The sequence below is a fragment of the Filicampus tigris genome, chromosome 7 (genome assembly GCF_054856515.1).
Source record: "Filicampus tigris isolate MCC_2025a chromosome 7, RoL_Ftig_1.0, whole genome shotgun sequence".
NCBI lineage: Eukaryota > Metazoa > Chordata > Actinopteri > Syngnathiformes > Syngnathidae > Filicampus > Filicampus tigris.
In genome coordinates, this window is record NC_141223.1 from 27,605,376 (window position 1) to 27,629,043 (window position 23,668).

Here is a 23,668-nt window from a genome sequence, read left to right on the forward strand (position 1 = left end):
AACAAGATGAAAAACATGGTGAAGTTGTTCAAAGGTGAACTGATTTTATTTTCATATGTTTACAGAGTTTTAAGCTCTTTTTATTTTTACAAAACATCTGCAAAGCTCCATTTTCATTGAAAATGACTAACTGACCACAGTTAGATATGCTAAATTTGGTGCCAGTGACATTACTACTTGTCAACAGTTTCACTCCAATAAACCATTAATGCAACAAAAGTTTGGACTCAGGTGTACTTTTCACAGGTATCTGAACTTATTTTATTTTATTTTTTTTTACAAATTTTAATATGTTGTATCAAACAAAGTACCCATGTCGCAATGAACGGTTTCTCAAATTGATACACATTAACAGAATATTTAATGGATTTCGAAATCTTCTGAGTGAGGTGAAATCGTGAAGAAGGCATGACGTCATTGAGTCATGTCGCTAACTTGCTGGACAAGTGTGCTTGTCGTAGTTTTCTTCAGATTCATTTCGATTCTCCTTTAATTGCACAATAAAACGGAGCAACCAATACTCACCAACAACTTGTCAATGCCATCTTCAGAGTCTCAAGACGCTGCCGCAGGGCAAGTGACGTCAAGCACACACTGAAATGGCCAGTGGGCGGACACAGCTCAGGAAAATAATCTAGTTTAGTTCTAGCATCTTTTTAAAGGCCTTTTCATTGCTTTTTTTGTTCATCATTGTAATTTTATTTGTACACTTTTTTAAAAAAAGTTTTTTTAGGCTTTTTTTTCCGTGTCCCATACACTGTGAAGTCTTTCTGATCAGTTTACACATATTCAGATTTCATGAAATGGCTCACAATGGCTTGAACAGCAGCAAAGTAAATATCGCTCCCAAAGGACTGAAATGCAACTCTTGGTCATTTGCATCTCTTGAAAAATGTCAGTTGTCCATCAGTCAGTGGGCATGCTGTGTGTGGAACAACGATGCTCATGTGGTCATCACAAGGAAGTCCACTGTTTTCCCACTCAATGTAAGGAATACCCATGCCTATAAACACAGAGAATTTTAGATTGTATGAAGTAACAGCAGACACAATTTTAAATAGCTGGTGATTAGAAAGCTAAACATGAACTAAATGTTTCATTCAAATCACATATTTGCACTTACTGTACCTGTTGTCTGATCCTGGAACTGGATAATGCAGAAGATGTGACAGAGCTCCTCCAGCTGCTTAGGGGTTATGTAGCTCTCCATTCACATTGAATGGTTGTCCCAACCATTGCGAAAAGTATCCAGGTCATCCTGCAAGCAATGAGAGCAACACAAAGAAGCTGCAAAAGACGTGTGTTTCAGTGGGAATGCTGAGGAAGCCCTCTTCTTCAAGGAAGTGGAGAACATCATAGATCTACACTATACAGGTCACAGCTGCCCACAGGTTTCTCCAGTAGCCGCTCAATCCTTGAAAATATATACAGTATATTGAAGTTATTGATTTAAAATATATCTTATCCACAATGAGCGCACAACATTATACTTTAAAATATCCAACTTATTTAAAACTATAAATTTGTTTGTTTTGCATTTGGCCTTAATCCACTTTATTTGGAATTGGACCTTGTTTCATACTGCATGTCATGCAAGTGGGACACAAACACAATGATAAAAACAAGAGTGCCACGACAGTGGTGGAAGCAACCAACAGTAAAATTCTGAAAACATTTTCAAAAAGTTGTTCAACATTCTAGTTCTGCATTCATAGTCTCAATTACTAAGGGCAAAAACAGGAGTAATGTAGGCTTTATCCATTATCACTCTGTCCTCACAAATAATGCAAAACAAAAGAACAAAATCCGTGTTATTAGTTGTTTTATATTGACGTCTTTGACGATGCCGAAATAACTATAATAAAAATCTCTACAACTCTAACCATGAAAAACGTTAGTTAACACCCCGTCGCCCCGGAATGGGACAATAATTGATTCTAAACACTTTTGTTTCAAATGTTTGCCAGTGAGTGAGAACAAAGTTGAATCCGGATCACTGCAGAAAGCCGAGGTGACAGCGTAACCAGCAAGTGAGCTACCGACGTGAGCGGCCCCACGTAACCACATAGTTATTCATGGGCGAGCTTCTTCTACCCCGTGTGCTAAGTTACGCAGTTTTCACGAACGCCACCTCGATAAAAGTTCAAGTTGATCACTAGTGGGTAGGTGGTACTCAGGTAGTTCCTGGTGGAACCCTCCAGCCTGGGAACCTTTTTTGTGTGTGAACATGAGTGTGACGCAAACTACCAGGGTAGATACTGAAGTTCCCGAATTAGTTCCTGCGGTCTGAAAGGGGCTAAAGTCTTCTTAATGTGCAACATGTCAAGTAATAACTATTACTCAATTTTACTAACACAAAGGGCTCATAGAGTAAACAAACTCACCGCGGGACCACTAGTTGCGTTGGGAGACATTGTACAACCTCATATTCTGTGTCGGGAGTCACTTGACCAGCGGAGCTAAACCTGATTGGTTGGACGTTGGATGACTCGACACAGGGATTGATTGCTCCTCCTTAAATACCCGGATTGGGTGACTTTTTTTTGCAGGCGAATCTTTTGCAGTTTAATTTTTTTGCAGTTAAATTTTTTTAGCAGGCGAAATTTTTGCAGCTGAATTTTTTTTTCTGCTGAATTTTTGCAGGCGAAAATTTTTACATGTTGAATTTCAGTGCTGAAAAAATTCAGTGTTAGGAATTTTGATGGTAAAAAAATTCAGTGTTAGAAATTCGATGGTAAAAAATATCTGTGTTAGAAATTCAAATTCGAACAATAAAGAAGTATTTTTGTTCTCACGACCTGAGCTTCTGTCCTCTTTTCCGGAGTTGATTGCGGAATTCCATCGGGGGTTTCACCACCCGGTCCGCTGAAAAGAGGCCGGAGGTCAACTACTTGAATTCCAGTGGCGGAAAGCGGTTTTGATGACTGCGCGTTACGCACCGTTTTTCGTCACGGAATGAGTTCCTCCTTAAAAGAAAAAAATTTGCCATCCATGATGACACCTCGACCCTGGAGGAGATCACCAGTTTGGCCATCCGACTGGACAACCGTCTAAGAGAGAGACGCCGAGTATGTGGAGTGGAGCAGCCCCGCACCCAGTCGCAGCGGTCCGCCCGGTCCTTGAGCCTGCCACCCCTCGGGAGGTACCTATGCAGCTGGGAGGAGGTCGCTAGGATCCAGAAGAGAGACACCAGTGACTCCAGTCTGGGGCCTGCTCCTACTGCGGCCTGGTGGGTCACCGAACCTCCTCGCAGCGGTCGCTGCTCGGGCCCTAATAGTAATAATAATAATAATAATTTCTACAGAATTGCTGCTGCTCCTGCTGATTGCAAGAGGGACCTCCTGGCTTCCCGCTGGGGGAAGCTCCACCAATTCTGTTTAAAGGCCGTCCCAATCCACATCCTTGTCTGTAGAGGGGGTCCAGGTGACGAAGAGTGGCCCCTTATTAGGTGTTTGTGTCTTTCTGAGTCCTAGCATGTCTTTTTCAAATCCAATTACCAGGGTCCCCTGGTGATTCAATTGTGTTGAAGTGAGGCTGGAGCAGACTTGATGGCATCTCCTGGCTGAATCTTGTCTCCAGCCCTGGAGATGTGGTCCACATGAAGGCATATTCACTACACTCAAAGGATCCAATTTGTCCGGTATCAAATCCATAATCTCATTTTTTATCTTTTTTTACAAAGACCTTCATGACCAGAGAAGTAAAGGCTTCTTTATACTTGACACGGGCGACACCCGCCGCATTGCATCACGTGACCGACGCATAGTGAAGCTCGTCACGTTGGCGGCAGGTCTGCGGCACATGCTGCGCACATGTCAGAAATTGTTGCTCGCGCATTCTCTCTAATGATTGGTCGTTACATCACATGTTGCGGTGACTTACACTTTTCACAAATTCTTTGAGGGCAATTTATTTGTCACCATGGAGGAGAGGATCCACCATGCAGCTTGTTGCTCCTGCGAAGCAAACTAGTTTGGCAGTGGCGTGGGCGTTATATCACGTATGTGTGTAAAGAACCCTACACACGCACATGCCACCTTCGCCGCCATCTTCCTGAATGATTTTACAATACAATTAAATGCATTGTCTTGTCATCTAGGTACCTTTGTTGTAGCAGGCACTGTATCCAATGTTGTCGCAGTCATTTTGATCGTTGCTCAGCAGTAAAAATGCAGACCGGAATTGGCCATAAAAGGATGAGGAAATTCCGCCCTGTGGTATCCTCGTCAGTATCAGCCCTAGCGACACCCCCAACTTGGAGTGGAGCTGCAACACATTTTCAAAACAACGCGTGTGGGTTGCGTGTGATAAAGACAAACTGTGTGCGGCATTGCCGCAGTGACGTGCTCGCGGACATCGCCTGCAGGAGTATAAAGAAGCCTTAAGAGATACAGGTCTGAAGTCATGAGGAGATTTGGGCCATACAGTCTTTGACCAGTCACGGTTGATTGAGTCCGTCCAGAGCCGAGGAACCTTATGAGGATGAAGAGGCTTCTCAAAAAGGGTGGAAAAGATTCCGGCCAGTGGTTGTGCACAGTTCTTCAGAAGATGACCACTAATGTTGTCCGGACCAGGACATTAAACTTAATAACCTAAGTGAATAAATTCAAATATTTTTTACATCCATCTATCCATTATCTATACTGCTTATCTTCACAAGTCTCGCGGGGGTGCTAGAGCCTATCCAAGCCATCAACGGGAAGTAGGCGTGGGACACCCCAAATTGGTTGGCAGCCAACCACAGAGCACGCACAGACAAACAAACATTCACACTCACAATCACACCTAGGGGCAATTTAGAGTGTTCAATCAACCTACCATGCATGTTTTTGGAATGTGGGAGGAAACCGGAGTACCCGGAGAAAATCCACGCAAGCACAGGGGGAACATGCAAACTCCACACAGGAAGACCGGGGCTGGATTTTAACCCACGACCTCTGCACTGTGAGGCGGTCGTGCTAACCAGTCAACCATCGTGCCGCCCTATTTAGACATCCATCCATCCATCCATTATCTCCCGCTTATCCGAAGTCGGGTCGCGGAGGCAGCAGCTTCAGCAGGGAATCCCAGACTTCCCTCTCCCCAGCAACATCATCCAGCTCTTCCGGAGGGATCCCAAGGCGTTCCCAGGCAAGCCGGGAGACAATCTCTCCATCGTGTTCTGGGTCGTCCTCGGGGTCTCCTGCCGGTGGGAAATGCCCGGAACACCTCACCAGGGAGGCGTCCAGGAGGCATCCTAATCAGATGCCCGAGCCACCTCAACTGGCTCCTCTCAACGCGGAGGAGCAGCGGCTCGATTCTGAGTCCCCCGGATGGCCGAACTTCTCACCCTATCTCTTAGGGAGAGCCCGGACACCCTGCGAAGGAAACCCATTTCGGCCGCATGTATCCGGGATCTTGTTCTTTCGGTCATGACCCGCAGCTCATGACCATAGGTGAGAGTAGGACCATGGTCTCAGATTTGGAGGTGCTGATTTTCATTCCAACCGCATGTCGGCATGTCGGTGGAATTGAGGAGGTCTTCGAAGTATTCTCCCCACCGACCCACAACATCCCGAGTTCAGGTCAGCAGCACCCCATCTCCACTATAAACAGTGTTAATGGTGCACTGCTTCCCTCTCCTGAGACGCCGGATGGTGGACCAGAATTTCCTCGAAGCCGTCCGGAAGTAATTTTCCATGGCCTCCCTGAACTCCTCCCACACCTGAGTTTTTGCCTCAGCAACCGCCAGAGCTGCATTCTGCTTGGCCAGCCGGAACCTGTTAGCTGCCTCTGGAGTCCCGCAGGCCAAAAAGGCCCGATAGGACACCTTCTTCAGCTGGACAGCATCCCTTACCGCTGGTGTCCACCAGCGGGCTCGGGGATTGCCACCACGACAGGCACCGACCACCTTGAGGCCACAGCTCCGATCGGCCGCCTCAACAATGGAGGCACGAAACATGGACCACTCGGACTCGATGTCCCCCGCTTCCCCCGGGATGTGGGAAAAGTTCTGCTGGAGGTGGGAGTTGAAACTCCTTCTGACAGGGGATTCTGCCAGACGTTCCCAGTAAACCCTCACAATACGTTTGGGTCTGCCAGGTCGGACCGGCATCTTCCCCTCACCATCGGAGCTAACTCACCACCAGATGGTGATCAGTTGACAGCTCCGCCCCTCTCTTCACCCAAGTGTCCAAAACATGCGACATATGTGACAGCTGCCCAGTTGTAAATGTGAAGACACTTCACTATCACCTTCTACAATTCAATCCATTCGTCCATCCATCATCTACCGCTTATCCGAGGTCGGGTCGCGGAGGCAGCAGCTTCAGCACGCCCAGACTTCCCTCTCCCCAGCAACGTCTTCCAGCTCTTCCAGAGGGATCCCAAGGCGTTCCCAGGCAAGCCGGGAGACATAGTCTCTCCAGCGTGTCTAGGGTCGTCCTCAGGGCCTCCTACCGGTGGGGCACCTCACAAGGGAGGCGTCCAGGAGGAACACTTCACGAGGGAGGCATCCAGGAGGCATATTAATCAGATGCCCGAGCCACCTCAGCTGGCTCCTCTCAACGTGGAGGAGCTGCAGCTCGACTCTGAGTCCCTCCTGAATGGCTGAACTTCTCACCCTATCTCTAAGGGAGAGCCCGTACATCCTGCGGAGAAAACCCATTTCGGCCACTTGTATCCGAGATCTTGTTCTTTCGATCATGACCCACAGCTCATGACGGTAGGTGAGAGTAGGACGGTAAATCGAGAGCTTCGCCCTTTGGCTCAGCTCCTTCTTCATCACGACAAACCGATACAGAGCAGATGTTGCACACAAGCTCATTCTCCTTCCCTATCGATCTCCCGTTCCATCCTACCCTCACTCGCGAACAAGACCCCGAGATACTTGAACTCTTCCACTTCGGGCAGACTCTCATCCCTGACCCGGAGAGGGCATGCCACCCTTTTCCGACTGAGGACCATGGTGTCAGATTTGGAGGTGCTGATTTTCATTGACCGCTTCACACTCGGCTGCGAACCTCTCCAGTGAGAGTTGGAGATCGTGGCTTGAAGAAGCCAACAGTACCACATAAACCGCAAAAAGCAAAGATGCAATACTGAGGCCACCAAACCGGACTCCTTCGATACCTCGGCTGAGCCTAGAAATTGTCCATAAAAGTTATGAACAGAATCGGTGACAAAGGGCATCCTTGGCGGAGTCCCACCCTCACTGGAAACGAATCCGACTTACTGCCGGCAAAGCGTACCAAGCTCTGACATCGGTGGTACAGGGACCGAACAGCCCTTATCAGGGGGCTCATTACCCCGTACTCCCGAAGCACCACCCACAGAACTCCCCAAAGGACACGGTTGAACGCCTTCTCCAAGTCCACAAAACACATGTAGACTCCCATGCATCCTCGAGGACCCTGCTGAGGTTGTACAGTCGGTCCACTGTTCCACGGCCAGGACGAAAACCACATTGCTCCTCCTCTCCCGCACTCCTGAATAGACTTTACCAGGGAGGCTGAGGAGTGCGATTCCTCAGTAATTGGAACACACCCTCCAGCCCCCCACCTTAAAAAGGGGCACCACCCCGGTCTGCCAATCCAGAGGCACTGTCCGTGATGTCCACGCGATGTTGTAGTGGCGTGTCAACACCATTACAGCCCCACAACATCCAGAGCCTTTAGGAACTCCGGGCAGAGCTCATCCACCCCCGGGGCTTTGCCACCTAGGAGCTTTTTAACTACCTCTTGTTACTTCAACCCCAGAGATAGGAGAGCCCACCTCCGAGTCTCCAGGCTCTGCTTCCTCAGTGGAAGGCGTGTCGGTGGAATTGAGGAATTCCCCCCAACGACCCACAACGTCCCAAGTCGAGGTCAGCAGCACCTCATCCCCCACTATATAGAGTGTTGATGGTGATGGTGGTGCTTTCCTCTCCTGAGACGCCGGATGGTGACGCAGAATTCCCTCAAAGCCGTCCGGAAGTCATTTTCCATGGCCTCATCAAACTCCTCCCACATCCGAGTTTTTGCCTCAGTAACGGCTGAAACTGTATTCCGCTTGGCCAGCCGGTACCTTTCAGCTGCCTCTTGAGTCCCAGCAGGCCAAAAAGGCCCGATAGGACTCCTTCTTCAGCTGGACAGCATCCCTTACCACTGGTAAGATGGAGCTCCTAAACTCATTTGGACACGCAAACCCCTCAACTACGATACGCCTCATGGAGGGGAACCGTCTCCAATTTAATATTGAGACATTTATACTACTTAAATCAATTCCAAATGTATATGCGCATTAAGCAATCTATTGCATTATAAACAATATGTACTTTTGAAATGAATGAATGAGTTTCTTGACAATTTGCCAAGCCCCTAATTGTGTTGCTGATGACCGGTAGTGGAGGCACATTCAAAGGGAAGTGATAAGATTATAGCGATATAATTATAGCGCCCCGTATGGTGGCCTGCCAGTAAGGCCATTCAGAAGAGATGTTGCAGTTAAAATGTCCAATTGTTGGCCTCTGCAGCTGCCAAGTAATGCGTGGTCATGCAGTGATGAAATATTTAGATTAGGGCTGTTCGATTTTGCCAAAAAGAAAATCCTGATTATTTTCTCTCAAACCCGATTTTACGATTATGATTTTTTTTGTAAAATAAAAAATAATGACAAATGAAGTATTTTGAATGTCTTTTATTTAAACTTATTTTTTCTTTCTTTGAACTCAAAATGTGAGTCAATTTAAGTTCAATGAAGGGGATTGGCTGGCTGAAATGCAGCCTCCTACCCGCCCGACCAGAGCAGGGATGATTCAGAATGGTTCAGTTCTGTTCCAGGCAATTTCCAAGTTTCAATCCTGGGCTCCTAGCTCACCATCAACCTGGCCAATTCCGCCAGTTGAGCATAAGCTCTACTTCACTTCCTCACTCACTCGGCAGCCGGCTCAGATAGTCGGCCCCATCAGCAAGCAATCCCCCACGTGTCACTTTCTCCTCGGGGAGCGGACAATCGCTTCCGCATTTCAGCAATTGGATTGAACGCATTACTCACGTGACCGCATGACAAACACGGAAGCAACCACCGGAAAACAGAGATCTTAATACGAAGAGAAGAGTAGCAGAAAGTACAACTACGAAGAGAATGTACAAACAGAACACAATACAGAAAGTACAAATGGGCTACACTTAGATACACCAAAAATAACAAAATTGAACATGTTTATTTGAACATTTTTAACATCAATTTATCCAGAAAATCCGGTTACGGTTCAATATCGCTTAATCGAGCAGCCCTAATTTAGATTACACCCATACATGTGTGCACATGTACGTGTGTGCGTGTATATGCACAGCGCGTGTTGAGGAGATGGTGATGAAGGGAGAGGATGAACTGCTCGTAACAGCAGGAGAAAGGGAAAAGGAGGAGGTGGGAGCCGCTGGTCGCTGGCTGACGAGGGGAAACATGAATATGAGGGATTCTGACAGGTCTTAAATGGTCTGGCGCCACGACTTTAGTCTAGCTGCTAAATATAGTGGCGGATGGTGCAGGATATGGAAGGAGAAGATATATATATATTTGTCAATTGCAGTAAAAAGACGATCCTCGATTATTGATGGAGCTGTATGAACGCTCTTTATGTTGGGTGTAAATTAGAGTATATTTGTATACATCGAAAAAAAATCATAGTTGGATTTACTCAATTATATTTCTTCAAGTGGTTTCACAAAAGAAAATAATCTGGATCCAGATACATTTTATACATCTACTTAAAAAATGTATCTGGATCCAGATGATTATATTTTGTGCAACTAAAATTGCAAATAAAATCAAGTAAACAATGTGTTCGTTTACACAGCATTTTTTTCAGTGTACCTCACGTATTTACAGTATAGTATTTATATGCTTCACAATGCCGATTTACAGTAAAGCATAAATTTTTACTCTAGTTCCCAAAGCACACATTTGTAATCTATTCCCACCGACCTTTTGTAAAGATGTTTTTCTATAAATGCCAATTTAGACGCTTCTACACTGAAAAAAATGCTGTGCATTGTTTACACAATTTTATTTGCAATTTTAGTTGCACAAAATATAATCATCTGGATCCGGATACATTTTTTTAGTAGATGTATAAAATGTAGGCGCATGGTGGTCGACTGGTTAGCACGTCCGCCTCAAAGTTCAGAGGTCATGGGTTCGATCCCGGGCCCGGCCCCCCTGTGTGGAGTTTGCATGTTCCCCCCGTGCCTGCGTGGGTTTTCTCCGGGTACTCAGGTTTCCTCCCACATTCCAAAAACATGCTTGGTAGGTTAATTGGAAAATAAATTGCCCCTAGGTGTGATTGTGAGTGTGGATATTTCTTTGTCTCTGTGTGCATTGCGATTGGCTGGCAACCAATTCAGGGTGTCCCCCGCCTACTGCCCAAAGACTGCTGGGATAGGCTCCAGCACTCCCCGCGACTCTTGTGAGGATAAGCGGTATGGATAATGGATGGATGTATAAAATGTATAAAAAGTGGTTGCATGAAATATAATCATCTGAATCAAGATATATTTTCTCAGCAGACTATGCATCTATTTAAAAATGTATCTGGATCCATTCATTTTTTTCAGTGGAGGCAGAAGTGTCATAATCATCAGTCATTTTTTTTGTCACGCTGTGTGATTGTTTATTACGGAGCCTGCCAGGGGACAAAGACTCAACTATTATATTTGTGAGATTTGCATATTCATTAAATGACCAAACACAACATTATCATCATGCAACACCTGAAGACTGGAATGCCATGAAGAATGACCAGACAATCCCAAAGAAGTAAAGAAAATGTTTTTCCCCCGGTATGGTTGCGCCAGAAGATGTAATGTTTATTTTCTGTTGTCGATTTATATATTATGGAACCTCACGCAAACATTTAAGATTGCGTTATAATGCAATACGTTGCAATATAATGCAATGTGATCAAAATTATTGCGAAATTTCACAATAGTATTGAGTTATAACTGTTGCGTTTTATTGCAAAAGCTTTGCATTGTAACGGAATAAATCTTCCGTTTTTATTATTTATCTTGCAATAATAATAATTATTGCAAAATAAAGCAATGTTATTTTAGGAGGAGAACGAAAGACTTTCACTTCCGGGTTGTAGCTTTAAGTGTATGACAGCGTTGGCAATAGCCTGAATGATGGTTTGAAGAGATTTTTACGCTCTAGAGAGGTCAGAGACAGGGACAAACTCTGTATGCAAAGGGATAAGGTATGTACCAAATGCTAACAATCAGGTAACAAAACAAAAATGCTAACCACCTTATTCCATCGCCCCATCAGCCCCATCCATACCGTATGCCTTTGTTTTGCGAAGTATGCCCTTGTCTGAGACATCTCTAGAGTGTAAAAATCCCTCCAAACTGTTATTTGTGCTCATTCGTGCGCCGCCGTACACTTAAAGCTACTACCCGGAAGTGGAAGTGTTTGTTTTTTTTCCTAAAATAACATTGCATTATATTGCAGTAATTATTTTTATTGCAAAAATAACGCAATAAAAAAGTAAAACTTATTGCATTGCAATGCAAAAGTTTTTCAATAAAATTAAATTTCGCGATAATCGTTGCATTATATTGCAAAGTAGTGTTTGTTTATTTGTTTATTGAACATGTAAACAGATAACAAATACAATCAAAAACATAAAAGAAATAGTAAATAATAATAATAATAAAGTAGAGAATACATAACTATTCATCATTAAACACAGTTTGTATGTTCAAAAGGGAGTTGGAAGAAGTAAAGAACTTATCAAGTTCTTCCCCTTGGTCTTTGTGTATTTTGACTTTTACCTTTCAAATTAATTCAATAATTGGCCATTTATATAGTGTGTCTCAAACACACTAAGTGATTCACACATTTTCAAGTCAGTTTCTAAATTATTCCACAAATTAACACCTCTTATAGAAACACGTGTTTGCTTAATTTTTGTTCTTGTTTTAGATTTTTTGTAGAGACATGTTCCCCATAAATTAGAGCGCCTTTCTCTAATTTTGAACAGCTTCTGAGTATTGTGGCAGAGCAGGTTATTTAGACTTTGTCTATTATTTGCTCGACCAGGTCATAAAATGTAATTGTGTCTAATTTGATAAATAGTGGATTTGTTGGTTGGGTATATTTTAATTTATTTGTAATCCCAATTGCTTTTGTTTGTAGTTTGAAAAGAGGGAGTTGTTCTGTAGTTATAACGCAATCTTAAATATTCTTGTGATGTCCCCTGGCAGGCTCTGTATTATATACCTAATATTTATTTGTCTGAGTTAAAAAAAAAAATATGCAAATGACATGATCAAATATTTTGTAGTCCACCCCTGTGCTGGTCGCAATTGTGATTGGTAACAGTCTCACACAGACCCTGGGTTGTACGTGTTATACTTTAATTACAAACAATCAGGGGTTGTAACATTCTGCCCTAATAACCACATGACAATACTTGCGACTTATCAGGTTTATCGTGTTTCGTGACATCCATGAATATTACAGTATACGTTGACGTGTAGTTTCATTTAATGTAATGATCAAATGTTTCAAAACTAAATGATGGCCGAGGGAGGAGATATGGAGCCGCAGATGCAGCTGTTGATGATTGCATGGCGTTACAAACACGCAGGACCCCAGGCTAAATATGAAGAGACAAGCAATTGTTCGAACTGCGAGCTGACTGACGCCTCTATGGCAAAGTGAGCGACCTACTTTGAAGAGCTTTTTTTTTTTTTAAACAAGGCACACTTACTTGCACATGCAGCGATTCAATGCCACGTAAAGACATTAAAATAAATAAGATTAAATAAAAACTTCAGTGTTTGCAGACGGATATTTATGAACCTAAGAGTTTGACCTTGCTCACTATCCAATAAACTCCAATTGTTATTTATTTGGTATAGCTTCGTTGCTCATCCCCCCCGAACGCAGCATCTGGATTTGTAATTTACAATCCCAACATTAAGCTTTTGCTACTGGTGCAGCCGCTGCAGCTGCTTCCGACGCTACAGTTGTTGCCTCTTTGTCGTTCGATCATAATCACGCAATGTTCCGTGCACGGGTAAATCTGTACCATATGATACTAAAGTCAACCTCAACGGGGGCTAGGGGGTCGGAGGGGTGACATCGTTATCACAAGAGATGCTGGCGAAATACCCCCACATTCCAAATAGACATCGAGTAACTAAAACAAAATGTTGCTTTCCTCACTATAGGATGAGAGGACTCGCGGGGTACACCTTGAACTAATCACCAGTGCGTCTACAGTAGTTCCAAAGTATAAGGTTTTGTAAAAGCAATTAGTCGGTACTGAAAGACTGCTTGCTCCGCTGGTGACAATGAACGGGACGAAAGTCGAGTGAGGTGACGCCTCGATCGGCCAACAGCTGAGTACTGACCCGCTTAGGCTCGAATTGTGGGTGGGATTTCCTTATCTTTCCTGTCATTGGTTAATATTTTATTCTGTTGACATGTTTTCTTACTGCTAATGCTTCCGACACCTCCTTGTCTCTACTCTTCTCATAGTTTGAAGCAGCGCTGTCAGAGCCACGCCTGTAGAGGCCCACAATTGGTCCAGAAAGCGTAAAATCAGCAATCAAAGGGGCTTGCTTCATTAGAATGGGGATTGAAGCAGGAAGGACATGTGAGATAGTCACAGCCCAGCAGTCAATGGACACGTCTCTCCTGTCAGTGTGGGATGACTGAAGTAAAGGAGCGGTCTACTTATTTCAAAGGGAGACTGCGCAACCGGTATCTGGTCAACGCTCCGCGGATCAGACTAACGGACGAGAGAGTCGAAAAAGAAAAGTCCAACATTTTGGCCGAACATGCATTGTGACTGAAGAGGCTGCTGTACTGATACTGATAACCATTTTTCATTTCGAATTCTCTTGATGTACCGATGAAAGATCCAGCTTTTCCGGGGACTGAAATGGCTTATCACCCTTTCCACGCGCACCGGCCGAGCGACTTCCCCATGTCCGCTTTCTTAGCGGCCGCTCAGCCCTCTTTCTTTCCAGCGCTCAGCCTTCCCCCTGGGGCACTCACCAAACCCATCTCGGAACACAGTTTAGCTGGAGCGGAAACGGGACTCCACCCGGCGCTTACCCACCACCAGGCTGCTCAACTCCACAGCATTAAAAGATTGGAGCACGAAGAGGAAGTGGACGATGATCCCAAAGTTACCTTGGAAGCCAAGGAGCTCTGGGACCAGTTTCATCAACTCGGCACAGAAATGGTTATTACCAAGTCCGGAAGGTAAGAATTATACAGACTAATGATCCAGAACTACTGATATTTTTACTGTATAAAAGACAAACGAAGAATACTAAGCAAGGTCATACATTTTTGTGTTTAAGTATTAGAAATAATACCATACGTTATATATATATATATATATATATATATATATATATATATATATATATATATATATATATATATATATATATATATATATATATATATATATATATATATGCATATTATTATTCTATCATATATATTATTATACTATATATTATTTATTCGTATATATATATATATATGCGCATGTTATTATTCTATCATATATATTATTATACTATATATCTTTTATTCGTATATATATATATATATATATATATATATATATATATATATATATATATATATACACACACACACATACGTGTGTTAGAATTAGAAGTAAAATTAAGTTATAAGTAATTACGTTTTAATCATGGTTGATACATGTATTGATTCAAACTAAATGTAGTTAAGTATTAGAATAAAACTTGGAACGAACCTTTCCTTGAACTAAATTAAACAGCAGCAGCCAATGTACACTTACTTGGAAAGACCGACTAAGCATTAAAGACACGCGCAGAAACGGATCTCAATTCACTGTAAAAATCTAGAAAAACAGCTCGCCGGGACAGGCAGAGTCATAACAGCGATTATCACAAATTGCGTACAATTAAAATCTCAGTCTTTTTTAATCGTCTATTTTTTCTTTTGGTCTCAATGTTTTCCGCATCTGACATGGAAATCTTTCCTTCTAGGAGGATGTTTCCACCGTTCAAAGTACGAATAAATGGGCTTGATAAGAAAGCCAAATACATTTTGCTCATGGACATCGTGGCTGCGGATGACTGTCGCTACAAGTTCCACAACTCCCGCTGGATGGTCGCGGGCAAGGCCGACCCGGAGATGCCCAAGAGAATGTATATCCACCCGGACAGTCCAGCCACAGGCGAACAGTGGATGGCCAAGCCTGTTGCTTTTCATAAACTCAAGCTGACCAATAACATATCAGATAAGCACGGATTTGTGAGTACAACGAATCTTTATTATTATTATTATTATTATTATTATTATTATTATTATTATTATTAGTAGTAGTAGTAGTAGTAGTAGTAGTAGTAGTAGTAGTAGTAGTAGTAGTCGTAGTCGTAGTAGTAGTAGTAGTAGTAGTAGTAATATTGTCCAGAGGAAGCATACTATCTTCAGATTATGCTTATGTTTGTTTTGTTTTTGTGTGTGTGTAAACTCGTTTTTATGATTTTTTTTAACGTTGATGAAAAGAAAGAGCCTTTGAATGAAATCGAATTTATTATTTCTCCCATAAAATGCACACACACACATATATATATATATATATATATATATATATATATATATATATATATATATATATATATATATATATATATATATATATATCGAAAACATTAATTATTTTCTATTGAAAATACTTTGCTTGTTAGATTACTGTATCTGTGCGACTCTTCCACAAGATGACAGATAGTTAACCTGTACATCTACTTTTTGTGAATGTTTTATTATGTGGTGCCCAGTGAGATTTTTTTTTTCGATGTTAAATATGTGCCTTGGCTCCATAAATGTTGGGAAACACTGAACTACACATCTCAATTTCGTTCAGCGTCTTCTTAGGTAACAATTTAGGCTATAATTTTTCAAAATTAGACGCAAGTCGCTAGATTTATTTATAACTTGTTCTCTCAACGTATCCTATTAATATTTTCGTATAATATTTCCTTCTAGTAAACAAACAAACAAATGATAAAATGGCTCTTGGCTGGCAACCAGTCCAGGGTGTACCCCTGCCTACTGCCGAAGACGGCTGGGATAGGCTCCAGCACGCCCGCGCGCGACCTTCGTGGGGTTAAGCGCTTTAATTTATGGATGGATGGATAAAATGTCTCTTAATGTGTTAGATCACTATAAGTGCTAATTTGTCAATTCCCTTAATTATATGTATAATCCAAAACTTGTGTTTGTGTCTTTTGTTGTTGTTTTGATTTTGAATTTTTATTGCCGTAGACCATCCTAAATTCAATGCACAAGTACCAGCCCAGATTCCACATAGTGCGGGCCAACGACATACTGAAGCTTCCTTACAGCACATTTAGGACATACGTCTTTCCGGAGACTGAGTTTGTGGCTGTGACAGCATATCAGAACGACAAGGTGAGCCGGTGCATGTGCATACTCAGGCAGGTCCCTCTATTTGCTGCTATTTTCATTTTATATATATATATATATATATATATATATATATATATATATATATATATATATATATATATATATATATATATATATATATATATATATATATATATACACACACACACGCACGCAACACGCCCCCCCACCCCCGCCCCCCCCAGGGTGTACCCCGCCTACTGCTGAAGACAGCTGGGATAGGATCCAGCGATAAAAGCGGTATAGGTAATGGATGGATGGATATATTGACATCGTATTTTATTCATTATTATCAAAAATTTTCCAGCTTCTTAGAAATGAAAAAAAATTCAAAATCTGATAAAATGATTGAAAATTCAGTCAAATATTAAAATGGGGTTTATGTTTTACTCATTGTAGGCTTTTCACTTCACAAAACGCACATTACACTTGTGTCCGGTGGCATTAATAGGCCTACAATAGACGTCATTTTAAAGTTGATTTATTATTTCAAGGAGTCTATCGACCAAGGCCAATTTCAAGAACTGGTCACAACGCAGGTAACGAACGCAGACGCTAAAACACTCCCTGCTGAAATAGCAAACCCGTTAAATGCTTTGTTCAACAACCATCTTGGGGCAAATCAGGTCAACACACGATTACAAACCATTTACATACACAATAATTTGAAGGTCTGCAATTGATTGCGATAGTCGTAACCCAAGCAGCAAAATCAACTATATATATCACAGTCATCTGTTCGAGCATTGTGGCTTCTGTGTGTGTGTGGGGGGGGGGGGGGGGGGTGCGTGTGTTTGTGTGTGCGTGTGGGTGGGTGTGCGTGCGTGTGTGGGGGTGCGTGCGTATGTGTGTATTTTCTTTGCTCTACAGAGTAACAGGGCCAACCAAGGGCTTTCTGCGGGCAAATGTCTCAAAGGCCCGATGAGAATAACGCCTTTCATTGAAAATGCAAATCCAAGTCCTGGCCTGTCAAACATGTTGGGCTCTCAATTTCAATCTAAATAAATTGCTTAGACATAAATACGTTGCAGTACTATACTATCATACTACATGGAATGCATTGAAATCCAAGAGTCCGAACGAGACAGTTCTTCTTCTTCTTCTTCTTCTTCTTCATCTAAAAATAAGAAAAAAAAATCTTCCTCTTTTTAATCCTCGCTTCTCTTGTCACTAACAGATAACACAACTTAAGATTGACAACAATCCTTTTGCCAAAGGATTTAGAGACACTGGGAACGGAAGAAGGGAGAAAAGGTGATTATTGTTATTATTATTATTATTATTATTATACTATTATGATATTATTATTGTTAATAATCTATAATAATAATAATAATAATAATAATAATAATGATAATAATTCTTCTTTTTCTTTTTCTTCTTCTTCAACTTCTTCTTCTTGTTATTATTATTATTATTATTATTATTATTATTATTATTATTATTATTATTATTATTATTATTATATTTGTCCTTGTCATCGGCAGGAAACAACTAAGTATGCCATCGCTGCGAATGTTTGAAGACCAGGGCAAGGAAGGCGCGGACTCAGATGCATCAAGCGAAACTCCGACTGCTCCAGACGCCATTCATTCTCCACTGGGAGCGGGCACAAGCCCGCCGCGATTCAACAGGCCCGCTCAAGGTGATGAGTTGTTGGTTTTATTCGTTCATTAATTTTCGGTCTTACTGTAGTAATATTTTGGCGAGTGTGATGTTGTGTGATACTTTGGACAGTTAAGCATTGTTACATTTCAGGGAATTGCTGAAATATTCTCCGGTGAATAGAACCGCAATGTACAATACAATACAATTTTATTTATATAGTGCTTTCATAACAGCTAGAGCTGTAACAAAGCACTTTACAAACAATACAAGAAATAGAACAAAACAATAAAATGCTGAGATACATGTATTAATAAATATATACATAAATAATATATAAATATAAATAATGAAGCCAATAAATTGATAGAAAACACTATATACAATTGACACCGGAAAAGAGCTGACAATTTCAGGTCTAATCAATTGCAGAGAAAAGAAATGTGTCTTCAAACGGGTTTTAAAAATGGACAGGCTTGCCTAACAACCAATGGGAGGTCATTCAAGGACCAGCAGTTGAAAAGGCTCGATCCCCTCAGAGGCTCCTCTTGGTCTGAGGCTCCTCTTGGTCCTCGGCACCTCAAGCAGCGCCTGGTCCGCAGACCTGAGGCTGCGGGAAGGTGCGTAGGAGTGGAGGAGCTCAGAGAGGTACGCCGAGGCCAGGCCATTTGATGACTTATAGACAAATAAGAGAATCTTAAATTGAACCCTAAAATGCACTGGGAGCCAGTGAAGGGAGACCAGAATTGGTGTTATGTGCTCCATCCTCCGAGCTCCAGTTAGTAGGCGGGCAGCAGAATTTTGGACAAACTGGAGACGTTTGAGGGAGGACTGGCTGACTCCGAAAAAAAGTGCATTGCAGTAATCTAGCCGAGATGTAACAAAGACATGGTTGACTGTTTCTAAGTGCTGATGGGATAGGAGGGGCTTTACCTTAGCAAGCTGTCTAAGGTGAAAGAAGCTCGACTTTACAACAGCGCTGATTTGCTGGTCCAATTTAAGATCACTGTCCATTTTAAAACCCAAGTTTGAGACTGTTGGCTTCAGATATGAAGCCAGGGGGCCCAGGACAACAGGGAGGGATGGAGACGAGCCGCTGGGACCGAACACCATAACTTATGTTTTCTTTTTGTTGAAATTTAGGAAATTTAGTGACATCCAATCTTTGATGTCCTCTCGGCAGGACAAAAGTGGTCTTAAGGAGGAAGCCTCTTTTTTGCTTAACGGGATATAGATTTTGACAGTCGTCTGCAGAGCAGTGGAAGGAAATGTTTTCTAAGGATGGATCCCAGGGGCGGCAAGTACAGTGAGAACAGCAATGGCCCCAAAATAGAACCCTGTGGAACACCATACGATAGAGGGGCAGAGCGGGACTCAGAGGAACCTAGGCTAACAGAAAAGGTCCTGCCACCCAAATAGGATCTAAACTACTCTAGAGCACATCCACTAATGCCCACTTGGTGTTTCAAGCGAGTCAAAAGAATACTGTAGTCTACCGAATAGAACCAACAATGTAAATAAATAAATAAAGAAAGAAAGAAAGTAATACATTTGATATTTCACGAAATCTGTGTGGTAAGTAATTAAGCTATCAACGCTGCCTATAATATTACCCAAATCATTTGATTACCTCTTTAAGCAACATAGAATAATGTAAAATGAAACAATGTATTATATAAGTATAGAGGTAGTATAAATAAGTCTAAACAAGTCTCCCAGTTTTGTATCATGTCAATTACCGAAATGTTTCTGCACAGTCAACCTACAGATATGATTTCATTCATCACAAATTAACAAATTAGTCCCTCTTGTGCGCTTTTTAAGAAGAAATGGCCATTCCTCAAAGAGTAGGCTACTTAAACTTACCTTACAGCTTTATCATTACTTTGTTGACTTTCATAAATCCAATAGAACCGCTCTAAGAATAAATGAAAAATTATTAATAGAAGATTCCTTCAGACATCTTGTGAAATGAGTCTGCTCACAGTGTTTGGAAATGTACTGTGCATATGACATTCACCTTGTCAATTTTTTGCCTTCTTGTACTATTTGTTGTTTTAGATGAGAAAACATGCACTGACAGTGAGCAGGAGCTTGAAAACAATGGTGAGCGCTGCACGAGCACCAACAGCCTGGGGACTGAACCTGTGTTCCCCTATAGCTCTCGATGTGAGGAGCGGATCAGAGAAAGGCCTGATATGGACAAGGATGACTCCACATTTAATGTAAGGAGCCTGGGTAAAGACAAATCCGAGAGCAGGCATCGGAAGGACACCGCAGATATGTTGAGTAAAGACTCTGAGGCTGGGAGCATCAGTGCTATTAAGGACACCTTCTCCCCACTCATGGTCCAGACCGAAAGCCCCTCACACTTCAACCCAGGTCATTTACAAAGTCTGGCACTGTCTGGCCTACACAGCCAACAGTTCTTTAACACTCTAAATACCGGATCACCACTTTTGTTTCACCCTGGGCAGTTTGCCATAACCCCTGGAGCCCTTTCTGCTATGGGAATGGGGCATTTACTGGCTTCTGTATCTGGAGCAGGTGGTTTGGAAAATAACAACCTCTCTTCTCAAGGAACAGGAGGAACCACCAATGCCTTCCCCTTCCATTTGCCTCAGCCTATGCTTGCTTCTCAGGTAAGGTAGACCATTCACTTTATAAATGAGCTAGCATACCTCTACACCTGCACCAATAGCTATGATTTCTGCTCTAAGGCTGTAACTGAGATGCTTTACTTGACTCATTCTCATAGCAATACACTAACCTGGCATTATTAGGGGATATGTTCATCAGTTCTCAAGAACGTGTTTTTTTTTCATTTTATTTTAATTTTAATTTTATTTATTATTATTTATTATCTTTTTTAAATAAAGCAGTGTGCCATGTTGCATGGCAAACGCTTACCATGAAACAATAGAATTGGTAAATAAGTACCATCATCAAATTGATGTTGTGAATATGAATCAGAACATTGTAGAACTACAGTTTAGTCAAGATAATAATAATAATAATAATAATAATAATAATAATAATAATAATAATAATAATAATAATAATAATAATGTGTTCTGTCCTTTCAACAAGTGTTTGAATTTAAAAAACACATTCCTGTAATTATTTGATCATTTGACGAGACTGTATAGCTGAAAGATAAAAATCCACTTTACCCTGTTGTATTTCAGGGCATCCCCATGCCTCAGTTTGGGGGTCTCTTTTCCTATCCCTACACCTACATGGCAGCAGCTGCAGCTGCAGCCTCAGCCCTCCCAGCAACCAGCACCTCCAGCCCACTCTCCAGAAACCCTTTTCTTGCCACATCTCGACCACGGCTTCGCTTCAACCCCTACCAGCTCCCAATGTCTTTGTCTCAGAGCTCTAGCCTGCTCACAACCAACCTGCAATGTAGCATAAACCCAGGCTCTGAGTCATCCAAACCATGCAGTAGGGAGACCAGCCCAGCCCTAGAACATCACAGCAACAACAAGAATGGGGGATTGTGCGGGAGGGGCACGTCCCCCAAAATGAAAGACTCTCTGAATGAACTTCAGAATATTCAGAGACTCGTGAGTGGCCTGGAAGGCCAGAGGGAGCCGTCCCCAGCAGAAAATTCTCCATAATGATATGCCACTCACTTTGGGATGTCTTGCCTTGCAGACTGAGGACTATTCTGTTATGTGCAGCACTCTACAAAAACTACGGTGATGGTTTGACTGATAATTGCTTTTGGAACAATTCTACATTCGGAAGAAGTTAAACCATAAACCTCTGATTTAGAAATGGAAAGTTTATACCAAACCATATCCCACCAATTTCCATCCCCAAACTGAATCTTTCTGTCAGGCAGCTCCAAATACTTGAACATAACATGGTATTTGGGTCGGTGGATTTGGTTAAGTGGCCACATATCAAAAAACAAAACAAAACAAAACAAACACACAAACAAACAAACAAACACAAGACAGTGTCCTGTTTGAGCCCATGATCTTTTAATTGCTTTCAAGGGGAATTTATGTTCAAGAGAAAATGGGTTTCTGATCTATTTATGTAATGTAAAACTAAATACATCTGTAAATAACCAAGATCCAATAATATGCAATTGGTATTAATTTATTTAAGTCTGTGTACTAGTGTGTATATATTTTGAATATAACACTTTGCTATCTAACCCCACCCCATTACGTGAAGCCTGTTCAGCAATTTAAAAACATGTTTTGAGAGTCGCTGATTATGGGACAAGTGTGCCATATTTGGTCTACTGTATATCCCGCGATATTTTTAGAGGAAACTAGAGAAAGGTTCATGTGATTTAAAACACCTCAGGTTAATTCACTCCAGTCAGGCGATTGACGATCAAAACAATTCCTTATTTAAAGGTGCGTCAATTAATGGATATATTTAAGCAGTAAATGTTTTACTCATCCTGGTTGTCCATTTTTTTCTGATTGTCTCACAATTTTTAATAAAAATGCTGTGTTGAAAACTTGTGTCATTATTATCGCAATATTATTTACATCATTTTGCAAGAATAAATAGAGGACACGTCAACTACAAATGAACAACCGTCGGACAGAGGTGCCCCCTGCTGCCCATATGCTAGTAAAAAGTTGGCTTGCAGTTTCTTTAAGTTATGTTTGGAGTTCCTTTTCTCTTATTTCCAGACAATTATTTTTCCAGTGAAGAGAGAAAACTCTTATCTTGTTGGCAGTTTCAGGTGTCATTCAGCCTTCGTCAGATCTGTCACACTTCCGCGTGACGTGTCTAAAAAAAACAGCTAATCGAGTTGGAAAACTTTCAAAATAAGGCTCCCCGACCAGATTAAAATTGCGCTCTCTTCACTGGAAAAAAAATGTCTGAAAAAAGAAACGCCAAACCTATTGTAAAGAAGATGTTAAAACGCTATTGCAGTTTCAAAGTGTCTTCGTAGTTTTTTTGCTCCAATTATTTAAACCGTATTTAAATGTACGTATCTACAGAGAGTTTGTTAACCCAACTCAGTCCCTCCATATCTTTCTTTTTATATTATTAGTGAGGATAAGAGGCTCAGAGATTGGATGTGTGGATAGAGTCTAGACAATGAGCAACAATTTCACACACAAAATAGCACAATTGCTGCTATATAGTATAGTTTTTGGGCACAATTTTGATTGCTGATAACTGAAATTGCTCCTGTCCATGTGAAGTAATGAATTTTTGGAGTTGGTTCATGGAGTGGGACAAAGTGGCAACTGTGTGTGTATGTGTTTTAGAGGGTTAACAGTGGGGGCTAAAAGAGCTGTAGACAGCCCTTTGTTCATGACCTGGCGCCTGTCGCCTGCCTGCTAGCCACTGCAATTAATGAGACAACCTCCTCCTGTCTCCTTCTTCATTTTCTTTTTGCGGTGGTAATCACAAAATTCGCATTCAATTACGGATACATGGTTGCCACGTTATGTTCAATGAATAGAATAGCGACCCATACACATGGGTGGGAAAAGAACTTGTCTAGATCAATCACTGAGTGGTTGATCAATAGAGTCAACTAACAGCTGGTGACAGTGTGGTTTAATAAGGCAAACATTAGTCAAAGGTTTCATTACACTTCATTAGG

The 23,668-nt window shown here is 41.8% G+C and overlaps 1 protein-coding gene and 1 long non-coding RNA gene across 2 annotated transcripts; one reads left to right on the top strand and one right to left on the bottom strand.

Moving 5' to 3' along the window:
- Positions 1-815: 815 nt before the first annotated feature.
- On the bottom strand, positions 816-11,359 carry LOC147145401 (uncharacterized). Its single transcript, XR_015087539.1, has 3 exons — positions 11,299-11,359; positions 1,124-1,258; positions 816-1,003 (listed from the first exon to the last, which is right to left on the bottom strand). It is a non-coding gene; the product is annotated as an uncharacterized LOC147145401 (long non-coding RNA).
- A 2,081-nt stretch (positions 11,360-13,440) lies between these two features.
- Positions 13,441-22,561, top strand: tbx2b (T-box transcription factor 2b). The gene is made up of 7 exons (XM_086036359.1): positions 13,441-14,238; positions 15,024-15,291; positions 16,306-16,452; positions 17,648-17,724; positions 17,958-18,115; positions 20,137-20,717; positions 21,264-22,561. The coding sequence occupies exons 1-7, from the start codon at positions 13,883-13,885 to the stop codon at positions 21,696-21,698; spliced, it is 2,022 nt and encodes a 673-aa protein (XP_085892485.1). The 5' UTR covers positions 13,441-13,882; the 3' UTR covers positions 21,699-22,561.
- The last annotated feature ends 1,107 nt before the right edge of the window (positions 22,562-23,668 follow it).

Excerpts from the sequence above, each read along its gene's own strand:
- tbx2b (XM_086036359.1), top strand. The coding sequence starts at position 13,883 with ATGAAAGATCCAGCTTTTCCGGGGACTGAAATGGCTTATCACCCTTTC. Across the intron at positions 14,239-15,023 it reads GTTATTACCAAGTCCGGAAG|GAGGATGTTTCCACCGTTCA; the intron begins GTAAGAATTATA and ends CTTTCCTTCTAG. Across the intron at positions 17,725-17,957 it reads AACGGAAGAAGGGAGAAAAG|GAAACAACTAAGTATGCCAT; the intron begins GTGATTATTGTT and ends TGTCATCGGCAG.